The sequence below is a fragment of the Haplochromis burtoni genome, unplaced genomic scaffold, assembly GCF_018398535.1.
Source record: "Haplochromis burtoni strain Fernald_Lab_line unplaced genomic scaffold, NCSU_Asbu1 Contig_70, whole genome shotgun sequence".
NCBI classification, from domain to species: Eukaryota; Metazoa; Chordata; class Actinopteri; order Cichliformes; family Cichlidae; genus Haplochromis; species Haplochromis burtoni.
In genome coordinates, this window is record NW_024582431.1 from 164,640 (window position 1) to 185,681 (window position 21,042).

At 37.8% G+C, this 21,042-nt stretch overlaps 2 protein-coding genes across 2 annotated transcripts; both read right to left on the reverse strand.

The window, feature by feature from the left end:
• Nucleotides 1-643: 643 nt before the first annotated feature.
• gprc5bb (G protein-coupled receptor, class C, group 5, member Bb) lies at nucleotides 644-10,327 on the reverse strand. Its single transcript, XM_005925124.3, has 4 exons — nucleotides 9,793-10,327; nucleotides 7,954-9,064; nucleotides 4,043-4,155; nucleotides 644-3,918 (listed from the first exon to the last, which is right to left on the reverse strand). The coding sequence occupies exons 2-4, from the start codon at nucleotides 9,062-9,064 to the stop codon at nucleotides 3,874-3,876; spliced, it is 1,269 nt and encodes a 422-aa protein (XP_005925186.1). The 5' UTR covers nucleotides 9,793-10,327; the 3' UTR covers nucleotides 644-3,873.
• A 6,735-nt stretch (nucleotides 10,328-17,062) lies between these two features.
• On the reverse strand, nucleotides 17,063-20,841 carry LOC121814665 (lipopolysaccharide-induced tumor necrosis factor-alpha factor homolog). Its single transcript, XM_042221635.1, has 4 exons — nucleotides 20,711-20,841; nucleotides 19,325-19,605; nucleotides 18,969-19,116; nucleotides 17,063-17,412 (listed from the first exon to the last, which is right to left on the reverse strand). The coding sequence occupies exons 2-4, from the start codon at nucleotides 19,536-19,538 to the stop codon at nucleotides 17,307-17,309; spliced, it is 468 nt and encodes a 155-aa protein (XP_042077569.1). The 5' UTR covers nucleotides 19,539-19,605; nucleotides 20,711-20,841; the 3' UTR covers nucleotides 17,063-17,306.
• Between the last annotated feature and the right edge of the window lie 201 nt (nucleotides 20,842-21,042).

Here is a 21,042-nt window from a genome sequence, read left to right on the forward strand (position 1 = left end):
ACATCCCCTTTAGTCTAAACAAGGCCAGAAGCCAGCGACAGGTCTCCGATGCCTTTATTAACATGTAACCCTCCCCCTGCAACCTCTTGTAGCCAGCCATTGCAGATCCAGCCATTAGCTTTATACTCTTCCATGTGCATGACAGTCATTTTGACCAAGCATACAGTTTTCTGTCACCCAGCTTTCATTCTGGAAATGGACGTTTAAGAAGCCGCATCCGAATCCAGCTCTGCTCCTAGTAGCTAGCTGCAATCCTCCTCCATCTCCATCATCCAGCAGGCCATGCTTTTGCAGGTCCCTGACGTTCTTACTACTGAAAGCTTACTTATTTTTAGAAGACTCCCACATGCAGTGAGGATTTTTGGCTATTTATGTGATATGACTTGGCTCGTGATTTAACATAACACAGAGAAGGGGGATGTGTGTGCCTTCATATCAGTAGTTTCAGTCCTACTAAATAACACTCAAAGCTAATGATATAGCTTAAGTATCATAAGCAGATTTGCATATATATTAAGTTTTAAAATACACTCTAGATCAGGATTGTTAAGGAGAATGTGTGGACTAATATGTGGACCAATTTTAAGGATAATCTTTTCAGAAAACATACATTTATATGCTTGAAGTGTTGCTTGGAAACCAGTTTGGTGTTAAAACAGTTGCACCATTTCTTTCTTTATTTGTGATTCAGTTACAGTGCACTGAACACTTGACGACGATACATCTGAACTAGATGTAGTAGTACCTGACTTTATAGTTATCCCAACAATAAAAACAACAACACCAGGGTATATTTAACAGAATAGGTGCACTGATGTATTAGTCACTTTGTGCAAATCACATTACAGACATTCATGTTATGCTGCCATAAAACAGTGACAGAGCTATCATTATAAGAGGATCTCAAAAAAGAAATACCAGTGCTTTTTCACATTTGGAACAACTACAGTACATGTTTAAAAATCAGTTATATAGGCTTAATACATTAAAAAAAATCCTACAATGATCATATTTTCATTGTACTATATTAGAACACACGGCTTTACACAAAAGTAAAATCACTCACAGTTTAGTTGTTTAGTGTTATAGTAAGAAGAAATGGTCTCAAGATCAGAGAAGAACATTGTGAGACCTGCTTTTCAACCTCATTTTACTAACTTGTTCAGGATTGGATTCAGAATTCAGTCTCAAAGTTAACTGAGTCTTAGTAGGTTAAATTCAACACAAACTTTTCAGCATTGTAATTAAATGGGCTTGATTTACTAAACAGGACAAAATAGTGCGTGAGCACGATCCCCAAATAGCACTTACAGGTGTGGTTAGTTATCTAAACACACCCACTTTCAGTTCATTATAATATCAATTGCAAAAAATGTGATATGCCGTTTTTCAGTGTAAAATATCACGACTGGATCGGTCACAAAAATCTCTGAAATCCCACCTCTGACATGCAATCTTGTTACTGCAATGTCTTTGTTAATACTGATGTTACTTTTTTTTCACACCAAAACCCAATTTCTGCTTGTGCAATACGTCAGCAAATCTGGCCCAAAATATCAAAGGTTTCCAGTTAAATTTACAGTTATGCCAAATCTTTTCATTTTGTTTCATGGAATTTAAAGTTTAACTGTAAAGTGGGAAGAAAATACAAGAAAACCCTTTGGAATTATCAAAATAACCCTACATGTAAACTTACATTTGATATCACACACAGTGTTATCATTTTGGGCCACTTTTGTTTCTGTTGCGCCTGGGACTCCACCAAGTGATCACCACCATTAAGCTTCAGTATAATGTAAGGATGGGTGGTATTAAGCTGAAGTCTAGTAGAGGTTAGGTAAGAAGGTAATAATGAGAACAATAAGCCTAACCTGAAGTAAAATCACCATCTCTGTCTTGCCAACATACCATAAAGCCTGCTTTGTTGTCATTTTGACTGAGGTGGGACCATAATACACAAAATTAATGTCTTGTTGTAGTCAAAAAATGTGAAACAACTGATTAAGACCTTAAACTCATAGGGGAAGTTCTTACAAAGGTGGGAATCAAGGGAGCCCAGACTTTTATAAATTTTGACTTCTTTTTGCAACATCAAGGGCCCCTGCTGACCGTTAGAAAGAACCCATGTTTAAGGCACTTTGGCACTAGCTTTACTTATCAGACTCGGAAGCTACAGCTATCTTTTATATACATTTTATGGCTTTCTGGAATGAATTTATTAACCAGTGTACTACAGAATGATTTCAGTGAAATATAATCCTAAAATGAACCCAGGAGCATCGTTATATGACAGTTTAGGGAGGTATAAGATCCAAGGTTCATTATTTTTCCTTTGTCAATATATATTCACTATGTTTAATGAAGACTAATGACAGCTGTTTATTTCTCACCACCAGTTAATGGATAAAAACCCAATAAAAAAAAATTAGATTTTTAATTCCAAAGGGTTTACTTTTTCTGCCATTTTTAAGATTTTATCATACATCTAAAAAATGTTGATAATGCACAATAAACTCTGCAAGACAAAACAGTCTGACCACAGAAACTGTTACCTGTTTCTTTTAGGTTTACACATACCTGGCCTTCCTCAGCCAACGGGATTTGCTTGATTGTCCAGAAATTGTTTTATTTTTAAATGTAAATTTTCTGACTTATTGGCTTAGAGGGGTGAGACTGTTTTGTCAATGATCTCTCCAATGCCAATTTATTAGAAACACAAACAACTGGTCATTTTCTTTAGTATACAGTTATTAAAATTCTAGAAAACAAAACACTTATGTTTTGACAAAATACATTACCTTTAAACTGTGCTTTTACATGCATGTCCAGTAATGTCAAATATCACAATTCCCAGATGTAATCAGTGCTGATAAAGTGCAAAATTACAGCCACTAACAGTAAACCCTATTTACTAATACTGCAGGATTAGTACTGCAGTATTAAATGGCTTTTTATCATAGGCTTATTAAAAATTAACCTTGTTTAAAAAAAACAATCCACAAGCTGTAGAGTTTTTATTCACCTTTTAAAATCTATTTGATAGTCCTCCACAGCCCTGCACGAGATCTGCTGAATACAAAGCCTTTATGAGTAAACACTGTGAATGTGGCAAACTGCCCAACAGTACTTATATTGGAAAGGCGAGAGATAGAGAGAAAATCACTATGCGAATCCTTTGGGACTTTCCAGGATGAAAAACAGAGGCTGTGCAAGCATTGTGGGTGTAAGCAGGTATTTTACATACCTATCCTAACAGCTTATTTGTAGTTGTAGCTTGAATGCAAACAAAATAATAATAATAATAATAAATGACATACAAAGTGCATTTTTATGAAGTAAGCATGGTTGATAAACAAAAGTTAGAATGTTGCAGCACTGGTTTGGTGCTGCTCAGGCAAAAGAGTTTACCTCAACACATTCAAGTCTTCCTCTAAGCTCAACTCTGTCATGGTTTAACAACAGGTCATTCAATATGTCTCTTTTAATATAATATAATTAAAAAAAACACTTTAAATATAACATTTAGTTGTGCTAATAGACTTCTTGTTCTTGTGTGTATGTATTATAATTCAGATTACACGTGTTCATCGAAAAATGCATCATCGAAAAATATCACTTTACTGAGAGATGTCGCTTTCTCTTCCCTCTCTTGTTCCTTTACATCCATCCAAAAAGCCTTCGGGAAAATGTAGGCAAAAATACCACTAGTTTCTTTTTAAAATGCCAAATCTGCACATGTGTGGCAAAAAACACAAACACAGTAAACATAGCTATCTCTTATGAAGTCGCTTCTTTGTGATATGTACCGTCTTTAATACTTCTTCCCTCAAAAATGTGACTGAAGTGTGTCCTCTTCAACATTTGCCCCGTATATTACCATAACCGTCGTCCAGTGTAGTTAACTGGGACTGTGGGCATCTATAAGACACGAACAAGTAGTGAGAAAGTACAGCATTCTACTGTATCTAATCTACTGTACAGTCATGTTATTCCAGAGTGATTAGAGGCAAAAACGCAACGTTTGTGTTTATGGCATACTTACTGTACCACCGTTCATCACTAGAGCCATCTCAGTAGGTTGGTAGACATGCCCTCTGAAGGCGATACCAGGACGCATACTTCCATGGCTGCCGTGGTATGTTCCGCTTCGGAGAGCTGGTACGCACACACACAAAAGATGCATTTGGTACTAAGAATAACCAATGTGTCATCTGATTATAATTATTACATAACCTTGAAAGTCCAAGCAGCTGACTTTAAGTATAACTTTCATACTGATCATATACCTTTTTGTGATCTTTATTTGGATGAATAAACTACAACCATGTGAAAGAGAAACTTGTCAGAGGGCTCTGCATTGTGTCAGCCACTAAGTACACCCTTACTGCTTCCATAAGAATTAAAAGGGTAAGTGGCATCCGGTTGCTGCTAATCAAATGCACTTGATTTGTTGATCACTGGTTCGTGTGGCACCAACCACATGGGTTGGTGGTTTGTTGATCTGAAGCATTCAGGTGCCACAATCTTCCCAGCAAACATCCCAGTAAATTCACCCCAAGGTAAGGCCGTGTAGTGCTTAGAGGAAAAAATAACAAACAGCTGCATCTCAGACTCTACAACACTCAGTTAACTTGCTAAATATTTAAATTCTTGACAGCACAGTTAAAAAAGACAAGAAGTATGGCTTGTTTAGAAGGGCTGTCAGAATAATATCGTTCGGACAGACAAAATTAAAGTGAAGATGTTTGGCCAAAATGCCTTTCGCCCAGTTGAAATGCTTTGGTGTGACCTTGTGAGAGGTGTGTGAGTTATTGTTGCCAAAAGTGGTTCAACCAGTAATTGAATTATGGGCTGTACTTAGTTTGTCACAGGACTGCATAGAGTCCATTGAAGATTTATTATTTATTTATTTATTCTTAATGCAGTGAGATGTAGGTGGGTGCCTTTCCATAACAAAATTGCTTACTGCTCATAGCAGTAAGCAATTTAAATGAATTCAGTTCTATATTTTGACTCATTTGAATTAATTGAACACTTGTTTTGTTGCCTTCTTTGTTCTGTTCTCTTTTCATGTCATGCATTTATTTCCCACACTTGTTTCTCAGTTACTTCATGCCTACTGATTCTGTCTTTGTCCTTTCTGCCTCTGTTCTTTTCTACAGGCATCTCTGTTTCCTGCATGTTTCTGATTTGCAGTAACTTACAAACCTGCTCAGTACATACTGTTGCTGTTGCTCAGTGCCCTTTGTTTCACTCTGCTTTTATAGACAGATTGAGGCAGATGACTGCTCATACTCAGTCTAGTGACGTCCAAGGTTTCTTCTTGTTAGCGTTCATATTAAGTCTCCTGCAAAGACTGAACACTTTAAATTTGCTGGCGTTCTGATTTGTATAAGTTCATTTCACGCCGCACTATGTGACATGGATTTAATATACCTGGGCTGGAAATCAAGTTTGGTTCATGTAGACTCTGTGCTTAATGAAAACTGCTCTGTCACGAGCTATGACGCTTTGCTATTTGTTTCCACTACATTCCCTTAGTTGCTTTCACAAAGGCAGCTGTTGACATGCTGTATTTAAAAAAAAAGGAACTGCTGGTGTTGAGTTGATTAGTGCGTCATTTCAGCTGCATTCCTGGTTGGCTGGTTATTTAATTGAAGTAGGTCACAGCTACCGTGAAATTGTGAGATAGTTATCCTTGATTTCTAACACTGTCAGAATTTTGTCCCAGGCTATCTTTGGTTGCGAGACCATTACAACAGCCAACTTTAACATCTCTCACTGTGCAATGCAGGATCTCATGTTTTGAATTTTTTTAGTAAGTCAGACATGTTAGCAGCCCAACCTCAGTCTCTTAGCAACTTTCTGAAGTCACTACAAGTACAGTGTTGTGTCTTGATGCATGCTCAGTCATCCAGGTAAGTAAATCTCCAAAAGTTGGTTCTGTTCATCTGGACGTAGCGTTTTTTGTGCGTTTTATTTGTTTCATTTATGTTAGGGGAAATAAATTAAACTCAAAACCAATAGTTTAACCTAGAGATTTAGTAATACTACTTTGAAAAGTCATTTGGTTACATGTGTAGGTGCACAGAGTTTGTCTATGGAGACCTGGATGGAGAGTAAAGACCTGCTAAACTGTGAATCATTTTTTAATAAATGTTATGACTGTGTCAGAAATTCCAGAATGATTCACTCTGAAACATGTAACAATAGAATGAGACTCAAACTTCTCATTTGACTGAGATTTTTTTTTAGCAAAATTCTCCTGAACTGTATTTCCCATGTGCCCCAGTGCAAAGGTACACGTATCCCACAGTGCCTCACAAGAAACTGTACAACGGAAGGTCACCATCCAGCCCTCGCATACTATCAAGTACTGCATCAAAAGAAAAATGAGAGCAGTGCACTGTAACTTAAACTGTCTTGAAAGGATTTGTTAGTATTGCTCAGTATATTATGTCTTAATCACAAAAATGCTTAGCAGTATTTATTTATTTTGCTGATTTTGATCTTTCATTTAAATGATGCATTAGCAATTATGCAATAAATTGGCACTTAGAAAGTCACACCATTAGTGTCCAAGAGTGTTTGCTGTTGGTGGTGTTTTTCTTTTTTCCATTTTGCGACTGAGCTCAGTTCACACTGGTCTACATAACATGACTTAATATGGAGCAGCGAATGGGAATGAGACACAAGCAGTATTTTTATTGTTGTTTGGTTCTTTTGTTTGTATGGGGTTTCTTTTGTTTTTTTTCATAAACTGAGAAGTGGATCATTTTTAGGTATTACACACACTCACCAGCTGCCCTTACAAACTCACGGTTTTTAAAACATAGCTTAGACTACATTATCAGTTATATAACTAAGAGAAACCTTTACCTTTTGCTTTCAACCACAAATTAAATTCTCTTTTAAATTTCTCTTTCTTCTAGATCTGACTGCCTATTAAGAAGTCTAAAAGGACCACCAAATATCATCATCATGCTGGAGACTGCATGTGCCTTTCTATTCCCTTCACTCTTTGTTTATCCTGGCTTATCGAGGCTTAGCTCTTCATCTGTGCATCTCGCTTCAAATAAATATAGCGAGCAATCAAAGTGAGATGACTCATAACTGTACTGCAGTAAAAGCCTGTTGAAAAATCAGACATTTTCTGAGGTTTAATTGGATTCTTCCCATACAGTACCTAGAAATGAGCTTCCCTGTCTGTAAATAAGACTACTTGCCATTCATGGTTGGATGGTGATGTAGTTTTTTTCATGTATGATGAATGGAAAACTGGCCTGCAATTCAAAGTAGGATTAGTTCAGTTATTACTGTAAAAAAAAAAAGAAGGTGATTAAAAGCAGAGGATTGACAAGCAGCAAAGAAGGCAGTAGTGTGTCATGTACCATAACCATGTACCCATCAGATTTTTCATTTTCAGTCTCCGCTTGACTTGAAATGTTTTGGTTAACCTTGTGTTTTCATGAACTCGTGAGAGGCTCAAAGAGTTTTAATGGGAAAAATGTAAATGTGGTTGTAAGATACCAATTTTTATATCTAATTGATATTTAGATTGATCTAACATAATTTTATTTTAATTAATATTCTTTTATAAATTATTAATAAAACTAATTTGGAACTGTAACATTAAATGTATTCAATCAATTAAAACGATTTATTTCAATTTTATGTAACATGTCTGAGATTTTAAAAAGACAAACCACATGAATTACTTTTGTTGTTTTCTCCTTTTTCATTTCTCTTCATAAGGTTGTCACGGTCCCCATTTTTGTTGCCAGTTGCCTAGCAACAGTGGTCTCATAATTTACTGTAAAACACTCAAATGCTAAACGTATTTTGCTCTCAACCTAACATATTGAAACTATGACCTAATAAGTTCCCTTTTTTGTTAGATTAGTTATCTCTGTCACTCAGGTATAGACATGCACACACGTCACATAGGCTTACTTGCACTGTGTTCCTCCATTGAAAAGGCCTGGTTCTCTTGGAAGGATCGGTGCGAATGTGCAGGGAGCTCATCTCCGTAATGTGAAGGAGGAGACGTGTGACTGGTGTCAAAGAAGTCTTGCGTGTCGGATTGTGAAGTTTTCAGGAGACACAGGTGAGTCTCTGGGACAGCGTGGAACAGGAGCAGAAGCCATCCCTGAATAACCAGGGCGACAGCCAGTGCAGGCTCATCAAACACTTTTGCATCCTTATTCCCCCCTCCCTTCTCTCTGTTCCCCCTTCCCCTTAACGTCTGGCTGCCGTAAAGGTAAAACCCCAGCCAGGCCACCCATAGTAATGCTGATGCGAGACTGGACAGGACGAGCCAGATTGCGTTACACTTCCATTTCCGTTTTTCACTATCTCCTTCTCTGTCTTCGTCATTGCCACTTCCTCCATCTACTGCCAGCTCTCCACCACACAGCACCACCCCAAGAGAGAGACCCATGGCTATGAGAAGAAGCCCCAAAGTGTAACTGCAGGTAAGGGCAAAGTCTAAAGGTGGATATTCACAGGCTGGGTGACCCTCCCTAACTACAGTCAGCAGCACCCATTCGGCAGAGATTATCCCCTGAACCAAGGCCAAGGCCAGACCGAGTGCTGCAAGGGAGCTGCCAGATGGGCTTGCCTTTCCAGCTACCAGCCTCCTGAGCCTCACACCCTGCACTAGTAAGCTGGAAAAGCAGAGGGCAAAAAGGGGTCCCCAAAAGGCCCTTCGAACCACACAGAGCGCCTGGTTCTTCCCCACCAGGAAAGCCAGAGAGATGGTAAAAAGCCCAAGAAGTGTGCCCAGAAGCAGGAGTAGAGGCCCCAGGCTGGAGCGTTTGGCAGGATCAGAAATGGAGCGCATCTTGACTAGCAGGAGCACAGCGAGGACCACTGATGTGAGACCGCCGCTGCAGGCCACAGTCTCCAGAACAACACCCCAGACTGATTCCAGGTCGCAGAGCACCCTGTATGGAGGATCCACATCCACACTACATCCCCGGGGAGGAGGTGGCGGAGGAGAGGGGTGGGATGACCCATAGCAAATGAGTGGCAGGAGGCAGATGATAATGTGGCTGAGAGCCATCTTAAAGACAGAGACAGAAAAAAGTGTGCTGGTGAGAAGAGACAGAGAAAGGGTTAAAAGAAAGAGACAAAGATACAAGTACAGGAAGGTTACACTGGGGTGAAAGCTCCAGAGAAGAGGGAGGCAGGGATGTGAGTGTGAAGGTAAATTTCTGCATATTAGTTCCTACTGCATCCTCACAACACCGTAGAAATAGCAGTCAATATCTGTTAACATCCAATATACCTGTTGTGTGAGATGTTTCAAACACACACAGACACATACTCGCGCATTCAATCCACACGACAGACCTGCTTTTAGCACTGGGCAATAGTTTCCATGGAAACGGGAAACAGCGTGGGCTGGCTACATTGCACACTGGGCTTTTGAGAAGTCGAGTTCAGTACCCCAAATCACAGAAAAACATAGGAGTATGCACATACACACACACACACATACAGAGACTCAGTGTTTGTACTGATTCCTGAGAATCACATTGGTTAAAAGGTTTCCTTAGCATGACTCCAATCACAGTATAAACCCAATCAATTCAACATTGTACAAAAAAGTTTTAACCCTCAAACTGTAAACAAGCAAAGGCAGAAATGTCCTTTTAAGGTCTGAAACTGAAATACAAGAATAAGTTAATACACATAATGAACACAAGCACAAACCAAATAAAAAAAAAATAAACAAAACATCATCAAAATTTCAACACAGTTTGATTTTTCTAAGAATCTCCAACTCACCTCAGATAAAGTCTTCACTTGATTTCCTATTATTGAGGGTGCAGAGGTATCATAATTTTCCACAAATCATTTTTGGCATCACTTCACTTAGTTGAAGTAATTTTGTATTCCCTGTTAATGAAATCCTTGAGGCAGCAGAAACAAGTCGGTTTCCATTTTGTCTTTCAAAATGTCGCTGTCTGTGCTCACAGCTTCCACTGTTTTAAAGTACAAAATAACACAATTTGAAAGACCAGTAAATGTCCTGCTGATGCACTGACTTGTCCAGCTGCTCCAAGAAGAATCCACAATTATGATGCATGCCTTGATACTTCACACACCCACACAGTCAAATATATCTTCTGTCTCTTTCACTCGTCTCTCTCACTCTCTGCCTCACTCTCTCGCTCCCTCTGTCGTCTTTCTATCCATTCTGTCTGCATGTCTGCGCCGCTCTCTCTCCCTGCTTCACGCTGAATCTGTGGAGGTGTCAGAGATGCAATCCCAGCTTACTTTCGTTCACCCACACACTGGGAGTATGTTGAGTATGATTTGCGGATGCACCTGTATAACTAGGAAGAAGATAGGAAATAAGTGCAGTACACAAACATCTCACAGTCAGCCCAGTATTAGTCACTAATTTGCACATTCAAGCTCCCACGTCTTCCTCTTACCACTTGTAAAAGTCTTCTGCACACCCATAGTTGTGGGAGGTATAGATTCATCTTTCATCAATAAATTATACCAAAGCTATTTTTTCAGGTGGCAAGATGTCTATTGATGGTTTGCATGTGTCAACATGATATAAAATGATGGGTGTCATGTGGTCAGTCTACACAGGTGAGCCTTGTGGCCATGTATCTATTCTAGTAGAGTGTTGCATAATCTTCTGGAAGACATGATTCAGCCAAGTCTGCTTAGACAGGATTAATCCTTTACCCTGCATGTGATGTTAGAAAGGGACACGGCATTGGGAAAGTCATAATGAGCAGCTACCATTGTCACTGAGCCAGTTTGGATTAGTGTGTGAGAAACTGGTTCTGACAGATGTATGAGCTCAGTGATAGTGAGCAGGCAGGAAAAAACAAAGCTGGTTTGTGGTACACAAATAAGTAAAGCATAGACTGTATAAAAAAAGGACATAGCCATGATTTGTAAAGTTGTGAAGTCTTAATTCAAGGATTTCTGTCACGACCTTGTTGATTACATGGAAGTGAGCATAATGTGGAGTGCTAGGTCGTCTGCTAATGCTAGCAAGCTGCATCCATAGACTCAATAAACAGACCCACATACCTCCTTATTACTATTAACAAAGTACTGCTCACCAGAAATGTTGCACAGACCTCCTGAGCAGACTGGTAATATAGAAAGCCATTGTCTTTGGTCAGCAGGGAGCATTAAAAATGTTCCAAGAGGCACCAAGATTCTGTGCTTGAATGAGCTGAGGGGAAGCGCCAGTTAAAGGTAATATTTCCATAACTATAATAACTTTATGCAGCTATTAAGGTTTGGTAAGTTATCTGCCGAGATCAAAACTTTATTTATTTTGATACATTTCTTTATTATGCTCTAATTTAATACGGCAGTCTACGGGGATCAACTGTTTTGGAGACAGCTTCAAGTGGCCATTAGACGAGCTTAATTTTCAGTGCTGGACAACAAGTATGCACACTAGTGTCATGCTGAGTCGATCATGTCAGTGTAATCCAGATAATGAGCCCTCACATGCAGGCAAGCAGCAGCTTAAGTTTATAATTATAGATGAATAGAGTGATGATGAATTGTTTTTTCTGTGCAGCTCATTGTCATTTAATCCTGCTACTAAAATGATTAAAAGTTACTAGAATAAAATAGTAATAATACCTGATTACCTAGGTTGGCATTACCCTAAACATTATAAATGAATGAGTTGTCCTTGAGGTACCACTAAAAAAGGTCATGTCTGTGCAGTAAACACAAAGTAACAACTTGCAGTCATTTAGTGTAGTTTAGAATGGCATTTTGATTGATGTGACAATGCAAACAAACATCTGAATTTCAGACACATTACAGCATAATATATACAAAGCCTTTAAAGCTCAATAATTACCACAATATGCTGTATAAAGCTTGTTTAATTTTATTTTTCTACATTTGACAGAGTGTCAAATATGAATCCAATTGTCAGGCAGTTGCTTCCTTGTATGTGCAGTCTTTTTTCATGCTGTTAGTGCATGATGCCACTGGGGACGTAGATGCTTGCTACGGAGCTCCGCAAGGGACATTGGAGAAAAAAAACAGCAAAGCTAAATTTATGCGAGATCTCCCAAAATAGGCTGCATCCTTCACAGGTCGCAGTTGAAGGACGAGACGGTGTATCCGTCGTGGCCCAACCTATTCCAGAATTCATAGCGTGGCCCAGCCGGCTCCAGTATCCAACAATGCAGGCAGCTACGTAGTTTTAATATTAGTCTTTATGGGTCACAAAATAAACTTTTAAGATATTTTCAGGTGTGAATGTAGCTGTGTGTACTTTAAGTTTGATTCTGTAAAAAGTGACAAAAACATTAGCGTTTACTGTACACTCTGTGTGGGAAGAAAACTTTCTACAGCAAAAAATTAAACTTCAAATCTGTGCAAGCACCTAGCAAGCTACCACGGGAATGTGAAATTCACAGGGAAACGCCCACTGACATGACTGTTGCAGCACCGGGCACCCACCCCACTCCTGCTAAACAGGTGAAAATAGCTTGAATAGCAACAGGACCTAGTGCCACTGAATCTTTGATTTTATTTATTTTTTGCTGTGTTTTACTTGCAGCTATTTGAAAGAGCGAGTGTAAACACAAAACATTATTTTATTTTATATGCTGGAATATGCAGAAAATAGGTTTAAATGTTAAACAAATTTCTTCAAGCCAAAGACTGTTGCATATAATTTAATTTTTGCTTAATGTAATGTGCATAAAATTAAAAAATTAAAACTAATAAAACAATTTTTAACAAGAGGCTTTCCATTTGATTCAATTTTATATGATGGATTATGCATAAAAAATAGAACTGTGCTAAAAGGTCTGTTGCTTTATTACGTATTCAGGTTGTTTATCATGTTTTTTGAAAGGTAACTAAGTACTTTTGAAAATAAGTAATGATTAAAGCAATGGGATTACTTTTTTTTGAGAGTTAATCAGTAATTAGTAACTAATTATCCTTTTCAAGTAACTTGACCAACACTGGTCCTGACCTCATGTTAATTAAGATGACATCATGCAGTTTGAATGCAGTTTAATAAATAGATCCTTTTGCCACAGACTTAAAATATTTGACAAACCTTCACAGGTTGATATTTAGAGTTTGCATGTGTTTCCTGTTTTGTCCCTGTGAGCATTTACGACAGAAATGGAGAAGCGCTAACAGAATTCATCAGTCCTAATCTTGTTAATCTAGGAGTGACTATTGTTACATTCCAAAAAAGAGGCATATTCCAGCTTTATACCACCTCAGGTCTCTTCTCAGTCCAGAGCCACACTGAACCCTAGTTATTATGTTTCATATAGGGGCTCCTATGGGGGTGACATAATGTCTTATCTTCAGCATCCTTACAATATACGCCGTAAAATGCACATTGATTAGGCAAAATATGTTTGTCTTTAAAAATATAGTCATCTAAGAAAGCATGGATGGACACATGGCTGGAAACCCAGATTTACATTGTAATTATTAACAATAAAACCATGGCCATCAATAGTGTAATTTGCTATCAAAACATACATGAAAAGACAGCATTGAACCTGCAAGGACTCCGTTTTTATTATAGTATAATAAGGACAGTGAACTATAATATACTTATATACTATACTATATTATCACTGATGCTGTTATTATTTAGAAAAGGTAGAAATGATCTTTTAAGCATACTCAAAATGCACTAATATTATACAACAGCAGCTCTGCACTGGCAGCTATAATCAAATCATCCTGCTTATCAAATGTTAACTACCTGCTTGTTTACAAGTTGATTGAAGAAGTTTAAATATGTGAAGTGGAGTTAAAGTCAGGAGACTAGTAGTGTACCTGACATGGGTGGATGGTGTGTATGCAGGAGTTTAAATGGTGATACTAAAAGCTCCTCCTGAAAATACTCTTTTGTCAACACCCACTGTGTCAAATACTGGCATTACGTTAGATGTCACTGACTGTTTTAAGTGCAAACAGATACAAAGTCCTGGTGTTTTTACCTCATTTGAGTCCCAACTCCTGACTTTAAGCTGTCCCGTGGTTCTAATTATAGTCATCTATCGTCCACCTAAATATAACGACTTTTTTCCTTCGGAATTTTCAGACTTCTTGACATGTTTTATCGCTCACTATGAAAGGATTCTTATATGGGGGGACTTTAATATTCATCTGTGTTGTGAGGATAAACCCCTGGTCAAAGATTTCTTAAATGTAATTGACTCCTCAAATTTCACACAATCTGTGTCTGGGCCAACATGTAAAGGCCACACCCTAGACGACGCCCCGCCACACACATTAACCTGGTAAAATACATATTTAGGCAGAATTTTGCAAAGATCTATTTTTCATTTTTCAGCAGCATAGTGCTTTTTTTTCGAATTATTTTTAAAAGTCAAGTCAAGGCTCCAAAAGCCCAAAGGCGAGATAAGGGTGGCGGCTCACAACAGTTTTTGTTTGCTACATGGATCGTTTTAGTTCAGGTTGGTGTCTTTCCTTTTGTTATATTTTTTTTAAGAGTTCAAAATGTAATTTTCTCTGTAGCACTTCATGGATTTCATAAGCAACACACCTTAGTTGTTCACACAAAGCATAAAGGTATAAAACAATATATACGGTGTTATCTTCATTTTAGATGTCAAAAAGTATTTGCGGCTCCCAGTGTTCTCTTTTGCATGGAAACCAGGTCCAAATGGCTCTTTGGGTCTTAAAGGCTGCTGACCCCTGCCCTAGACCTTGTCTTGGGTTACGGACTGAATGTATCGGTGACTGAAAACTGTGTTTTACCTATTTTAGACCACTCAGTAATTTTAGTTGATATTTTAATCCCTAAATCTTCAGCTTCTGACAAGGGAAAATTACCCCTGAGATCATCTCGTCATATTAGCCCCGAAGCATTGCTTGGAGTTAAATTACATTTACCTGATGTGTTGGACCCCATTTTTACCCAGGAGTTATGTGTGGACACCTTGACTGCGAACGTTAATATTACACTTTTTCTACTGGACTCTGTTGCACCTGTAAAGAAGTTAAAATGTCAACAAACGATATGCCCTGGTTAAATGAGGAGCTCTTGAATTTGAGAAGAAATTGTAGAAAAGCAGAGCGTCGCTGGCAATCTTCCAGACTAGAAGTATTTCTCCAGGCTTGGAAGGACTCAATGTCTTTTTTTCAATCAGCGATGTCTGCAGCGAAAGCAAATTTCTTTCTTTCAAATTTCTCAAATCTCATCATGAGTCATAAACATAACTCAAAACTCTTATTCAACATAGTGTCGCAACTTACAGAGAGTAAGTCATCTCTCTACTGTTTTAATTTGACAGCTCATGACTTTCTTATGTTTTTCAGAGACAGGGCTGAAACACTTAGGAATCAGATTACTCCCTCCTCGAGCTTTTCATTAGACTACTCTGCTGCTTTGCCTGTTGGTGCTGATGAACTGTTCTCTGACTTCAAGGTTATTTCTCTGTCTGGATTAACTAAGTTTGTAAAAGCAGCTCGATGTAAAACCTGTTCTTTGGATCCTCTACCTGCTAAATGTTTTATCATGGCTGAGATCTTACCTGTCTGGGAGCTCTCAGACTGCTGGTTTTAAAAATGATCTCTCTCCCGAGACCTGTGCAGTGAGGCATGGGGTCCCTCCTGTTTTCTATGTATCTGCTGCCTCTTGGTGTTCTTTTACGTTCTTTTAATGTAACTTTTTATTGTTACGCTGATGACCTGCAGCTTTATGTTCCTCTAACCATTGAAAATTGTGCTGAAGTCTCTAAACTAGAATCTTGTCTATCTGCAGTTAAGGGCTGGTTATCAGATCATTTCTTGCTCCTAAATACTGATAAGACAGAGTTGATGGTCATCGGACCACAAACATTTCAGCACTTGTCCCAAAATTTCATCTTGAAAATTGATGACAGTGTCATAAATTGCAGGGACAAGGTAAAAAACTTGGGCATGTGGTTCGACATGGTGCTCTTCTTCGAGTCTCACGTAAAAGAGATAAAAAAAGACCGCCTTTTATCATTTGAGCAACATAGCCAAAATCAGACAAGTTTTGTCAAGCGACACCGCAGAGGTTCTTGTCCATGCATTTGTGTCTTCACGGATTGATCATTGTAATGCTCTTCTTTCTGGGCTACCAAAGAAAAGTTTAAGAGGTCTACAGATGTAAACAAGCAAGGATATAAACTTATACAAAAAAAAAAAAAAACTTTGAATGTAGCAGATGGGAGGCACTATATCCCATACCATGAATTTATTTTGACACTTCTCACTCTGTGATAGGTGTCAATGTGAAAATATACCCCTATTAATTTAATTTTAATGAAAAAATGTATGCCTCACTCAAATGATTATGCTCTTCTAATTATTTTTCTCTATTTTGCTCATTTAACAAACAATATTTTGCATTGTTTGCATATTCAAAAACTTACATTTTGATCTAGACATATCCTTGCTTGTTTACTTCAGTAACAATTTTATTGACTTAAAACCCATTGCAAATGTCAGTGGTAGAGTCAAGAAATTTTGTACTTCGGTGATAAATGCCTTTATGTTTATTTTATATTAATATTTGAATTTTATTTCTAGATCATCATTACATCTAACAAGCAGCACCTTCGGTAAAGGTTTTTAATATAAACAGATAAATCAAGACATATCACATGATTGTTGTAGGTAAAAACTATAAAAAAGGTAAAAACGTGAATTTATTTATTAATGTAAATGTGAAAATATGGTTCCAGTGTTTGTAAAAAAAATGGAACAATGTCGCAAACAATGACTAATGTTAATTAGTCAGCACTGACATTTTAATCTTGTCATCAGTGTTATATTAATATTTAAAATATCAGAAATTTAAATGAAAACATTCAATATGTCATCTAAATGAAAAATCAAAGAATAGCTTTAAATGCTAAAACATCTAAATTTGATTTTACTTATGGGTATGTTATTTAAAAAACCCACACGCCTTCATTTAAGGCTTTTTTCCTTCACTTTAACGTTGAGGTATTTGATTCAGAGACAACACCACTGTCACCAAAACAAAGAAGAAGAAAAAACAGTCCTGATAACTAACTCATATTTTCACAGTAAATTTATATAAAGTGATTTCTTAAAGGGTGATTTCTTAAGTTAAAAGGAAAGGAAGGGAGTTTCTTTGTTGCTCTTCTACATAGCTACATATTCAGTGTGTTCAGTTTATATACAGTTAAAACATGGAAACAGGTGTACAGGATGAGCACAGGGTTACAGAGGATGTCTGTTTGCACAGAGATGCCCTGCTGCTGTTGCTTCAGTAGAACATACACTGCAGTTCTGCTTCACATGCGCCTGTGGACGTGGATAATGCCGCTGCAGGAGGGGCAGGAATGCTCCACATCCTTGCAATCATTGACGCAGAACGGTATGAAACAGCAAGGCCAGCACCTGTTGTGAACAAGAATAGCATCAAAACGGTTATCATATGCCCATCAACTCATTCATTCTACAGATTGAATATTAATAATAATTTGGGGAGTGAAGAGAGGAGAGTGAATAAGAAATACTCAGTGCCTCACAAACTCCAGTGTATCACATCGTCCTGCAGCAATCTGAGCATGTTGCAGTATAAATAAGGTATGGTTTAGGATCACCTGATTCAGTCTTAACTATAAACTTTATCCGAAAAAAAAGAAAAAGGTTTTGAGTCTAATCTTAAAAGCAGAGAGAGTGTCGGTCTTTCAAATTGACTCTGGGACTGGTTTTGTGGAAACAGCCTGATAGCTGCCAATTAAATCTTTAAAAACTCTGGGACCCACAAGTAAGCCTGGAGTGTGAAAGCAAGGTGCTACATAGGGATAATATGGTACTATAAGGTCTTAAGAAGGAGAAGACGGAGTCTGAATATTTAAGAATTTGTATTCGAGGAGAAGAATATTAATTTCAATTTAACAGGGATTCTTCAAAGAGAAGCTAATATGGGACAAATATGCTCTCTCTTTCTGGTCCCTGTCTCACAGCAGCATTCTGGATTAACTGTAAACTATATGTCATATGTCACAACATGACCCAGAGTGTGAGTAAAGCAGTGAGTGCGATCATTTACATTTTGAGAAAATTATTAACTTTCTGTCATGGTCCTGGGTCTTCGAGCCAGCGTTTTGGGTTAGTTTTGAGTGTGGTGGACTTGTGGTTTTATTTTTTGGATTTCAGAGATGATTTAAGCTCATTCTCTGTATTATTTTGTTCTGAGTTCAGCATTTCCTGGTGCTTTTGAGTTTTGTTTTCTATATTTCTGGTTACTGGGTTCTTGCTTATGAAACTTCTTTTTTATGTCCTAGTCTTGTCTTTGTGCTTTTTCCTGAGCAGCCGTTGTGTTTATTGTATCTATTTTGTCTCTGTTTTTTGCCTTTTGTCTTTCAAATCCACAAGTCTTTGTCCAGGTCAGTGTTAGTTGATTCCTGTTTCATTTGACAACATCTTGTCCCTAGCTTTTTGTATTTAGTTCTACTTCCTGTGTCTAATTATTTGTGAGCGGTTTCAGCTCCTCCCACCTTTTGCCTGTTCCCTCATTATACTCTGTTTATTTAATAGTTATATAGTTTCCCCCTTACCCTTTGCTGTGTTTTACCTCGCATTTTGTTTTACTTTAAGATTAGTTGAATTTTGATTTCCTAGTGTTTTTGACCTGGATTACTTTGTTTAGATTCTGACAGTTATCACTTGAGGGTGTTGATTAATTGAAACTACCATTAAACTACAGGCAGACTAAATCAATATTTTGATCAAATTTTGTTGAAATGTTTGATAAACTACAGATTTTCTGTCCTACCTTCATCAGGCCATCTGGTATAATGATGACTTGATGAAACAGGTCACACACAAATACCAAAAAACTTTGATATTTACTTAAATGTTGCTGAGAAAATAATCTTATATGACATTTTGCAGTGTGTTCAAATTTCTTCATGTGTATGTGTGAGTATAGTGGGGTTTTGACTCACAAGAAGACTCCTAATAGGCCACAAACCAACCAGGTGTATGGTCCGATTTTGTACTCAATTTTAGTCACAACATTGGTGTGGCAGTAAGGGCACAACATCTGTCCAGGAACGCATTTTGGCAGATTCTGCACCACCACCATTTGGCTAACTGCGAGAAACAACAAAACACAGCCAAAAATGACTTTAATAATTATACATCCTTACTAAAACTCCACTAAACCTGGAATTTTGTGACACCAAATTCAGATTTAACCTTCAACCACATAGACTAAAGTAACATTAATGAATCATAAATTAAGAGCACTGTATTTAAGTATTTAAATATACTATATGACTAGTAACCTCTAATTTCTCACCTGTCTGGACAACAGGCTGGACAACAGGCTGGACAACAGGCTGGATAACAGGCTGGACAACAGGCCTGGACAACAGGCTGGACAACAGGCTGGACAACAGGCTGGACAACAGGCTGGATAACAGGCTGGACAACAGGCTGGACAACAGGCTGGACAACAGGCTGGACAACAGGCTGGACACTTTGCTGGTAACCTTGTTGGAAGACTCCTGCATTGTAGTCCAGAGGGGGGCCAGGGTATGGTGGTGCTGGGATTTGGAATCCCTTTTCCATTGTGTCTTTCTATAGAAACAGAAATGAAGAAAATAGAAAATAGAAATTACAGTAAAGCTCTGAAATCCAATTTTTTCCCCCTGAATAAAACAAAGTGAAAAAAAGTTAAACCACCAAAGTCAAGAGGAATGGGCTTAAGTCGAGACTGAAACCTGGAATCCCTTCTCACCAATGTTTGAAAACTTGCTTATCAGGTTGAAGCAATGAATCACATCACACTCTTTCAACATATGCAAGTGAGCAGGTTTGGTAGCACTGTAAATTTTTACAGGAAATTGTAGAACCTACTCTCACATGACTAAAAGTCCTGTTTCTCTGCATCAAATCACTAAATGCCTTTGAGCTTTATATGTTTGGTTAAATCTGTTATGGTGCTGTCTTCATTTGCATGTGTTTTTAAAAAAAATACCCTGATAAAAATGCAAATCTTGTTCTTTGAATGTTAGTGTTCTTTTCGAAATATGTTGCATTCAAGTAGAGTCTTATTCAGTAATTGATCATTTTTAATTTTATTGATTTATTTATTTTTGACTATCTGCTGCAAAGGTTCAGCTTTAATACTTTGACTCGCTCATTACCTGGTAGATGACTCTTTTTCAATTCAGAAAGACAAAGTAAACAACTTTCAATGGACTTTTTTCATAGTCAACTGAAAATTGACCCCACACATATCTTTGGACTGTGGGAAGTAGCTGGAGTGTCCAGAGACAATCCATGCAAACACAAAGAGAGCATGCAAACTCCACACAGGAAACACCCCAAAGACCTCAATGGTAACCACTTCATCACCGTGCCACCTGCCTTTTGATTTTATTTTTAAAAAACAACAACAACAAAAAAAATTCACCTATTGTTGTGTTTCATAAACCTGGCCCAAAGATGTACCACTGACTAAAAAAAAAGACTGTGTTATAACTGACCTGAATTAAATTTTATAACCTTGTTTCATAAAATAGAAGAAAAAAAAAAGTTTGTTGGGGACATTTTACCAACAAAAAACACGCTGCTCATAGCTTTAACATTATAGCTTCTTAATTTTTTCTTACTCTTTTTTTTCTCCACTTATATGATTGAATGTTTTTCTTAACCTGAGAAAAGATCACATGCTTCTTACCTTGATAAGTCGGTCAGAGGTGTATGGGTGGCAGTGTGGTCCTGCTTCTTTCTCAGTGTGACAGTGACTGTATTAAATACACAAATGCAACTGCATTGCGTCGAAAAGAAGGTGGAGCAGCAACACTATGAATAGGCAGGTGATTAGGTGGGTGTGTCAGTGTTTTTGTAAAATTCTAAATGTCATTGTCTTGCTTTAGTGCGCACATGCACATACTGAGATGTACTTCAACACTGTGATCTTAGGATCCTGAGAAAAGAAGGCAAAAGGAGTTCTTTAAGTTTGCGAAGACATTTCATCTGTCATTCATAGAGAGAAGTGAAGCTTTTAAA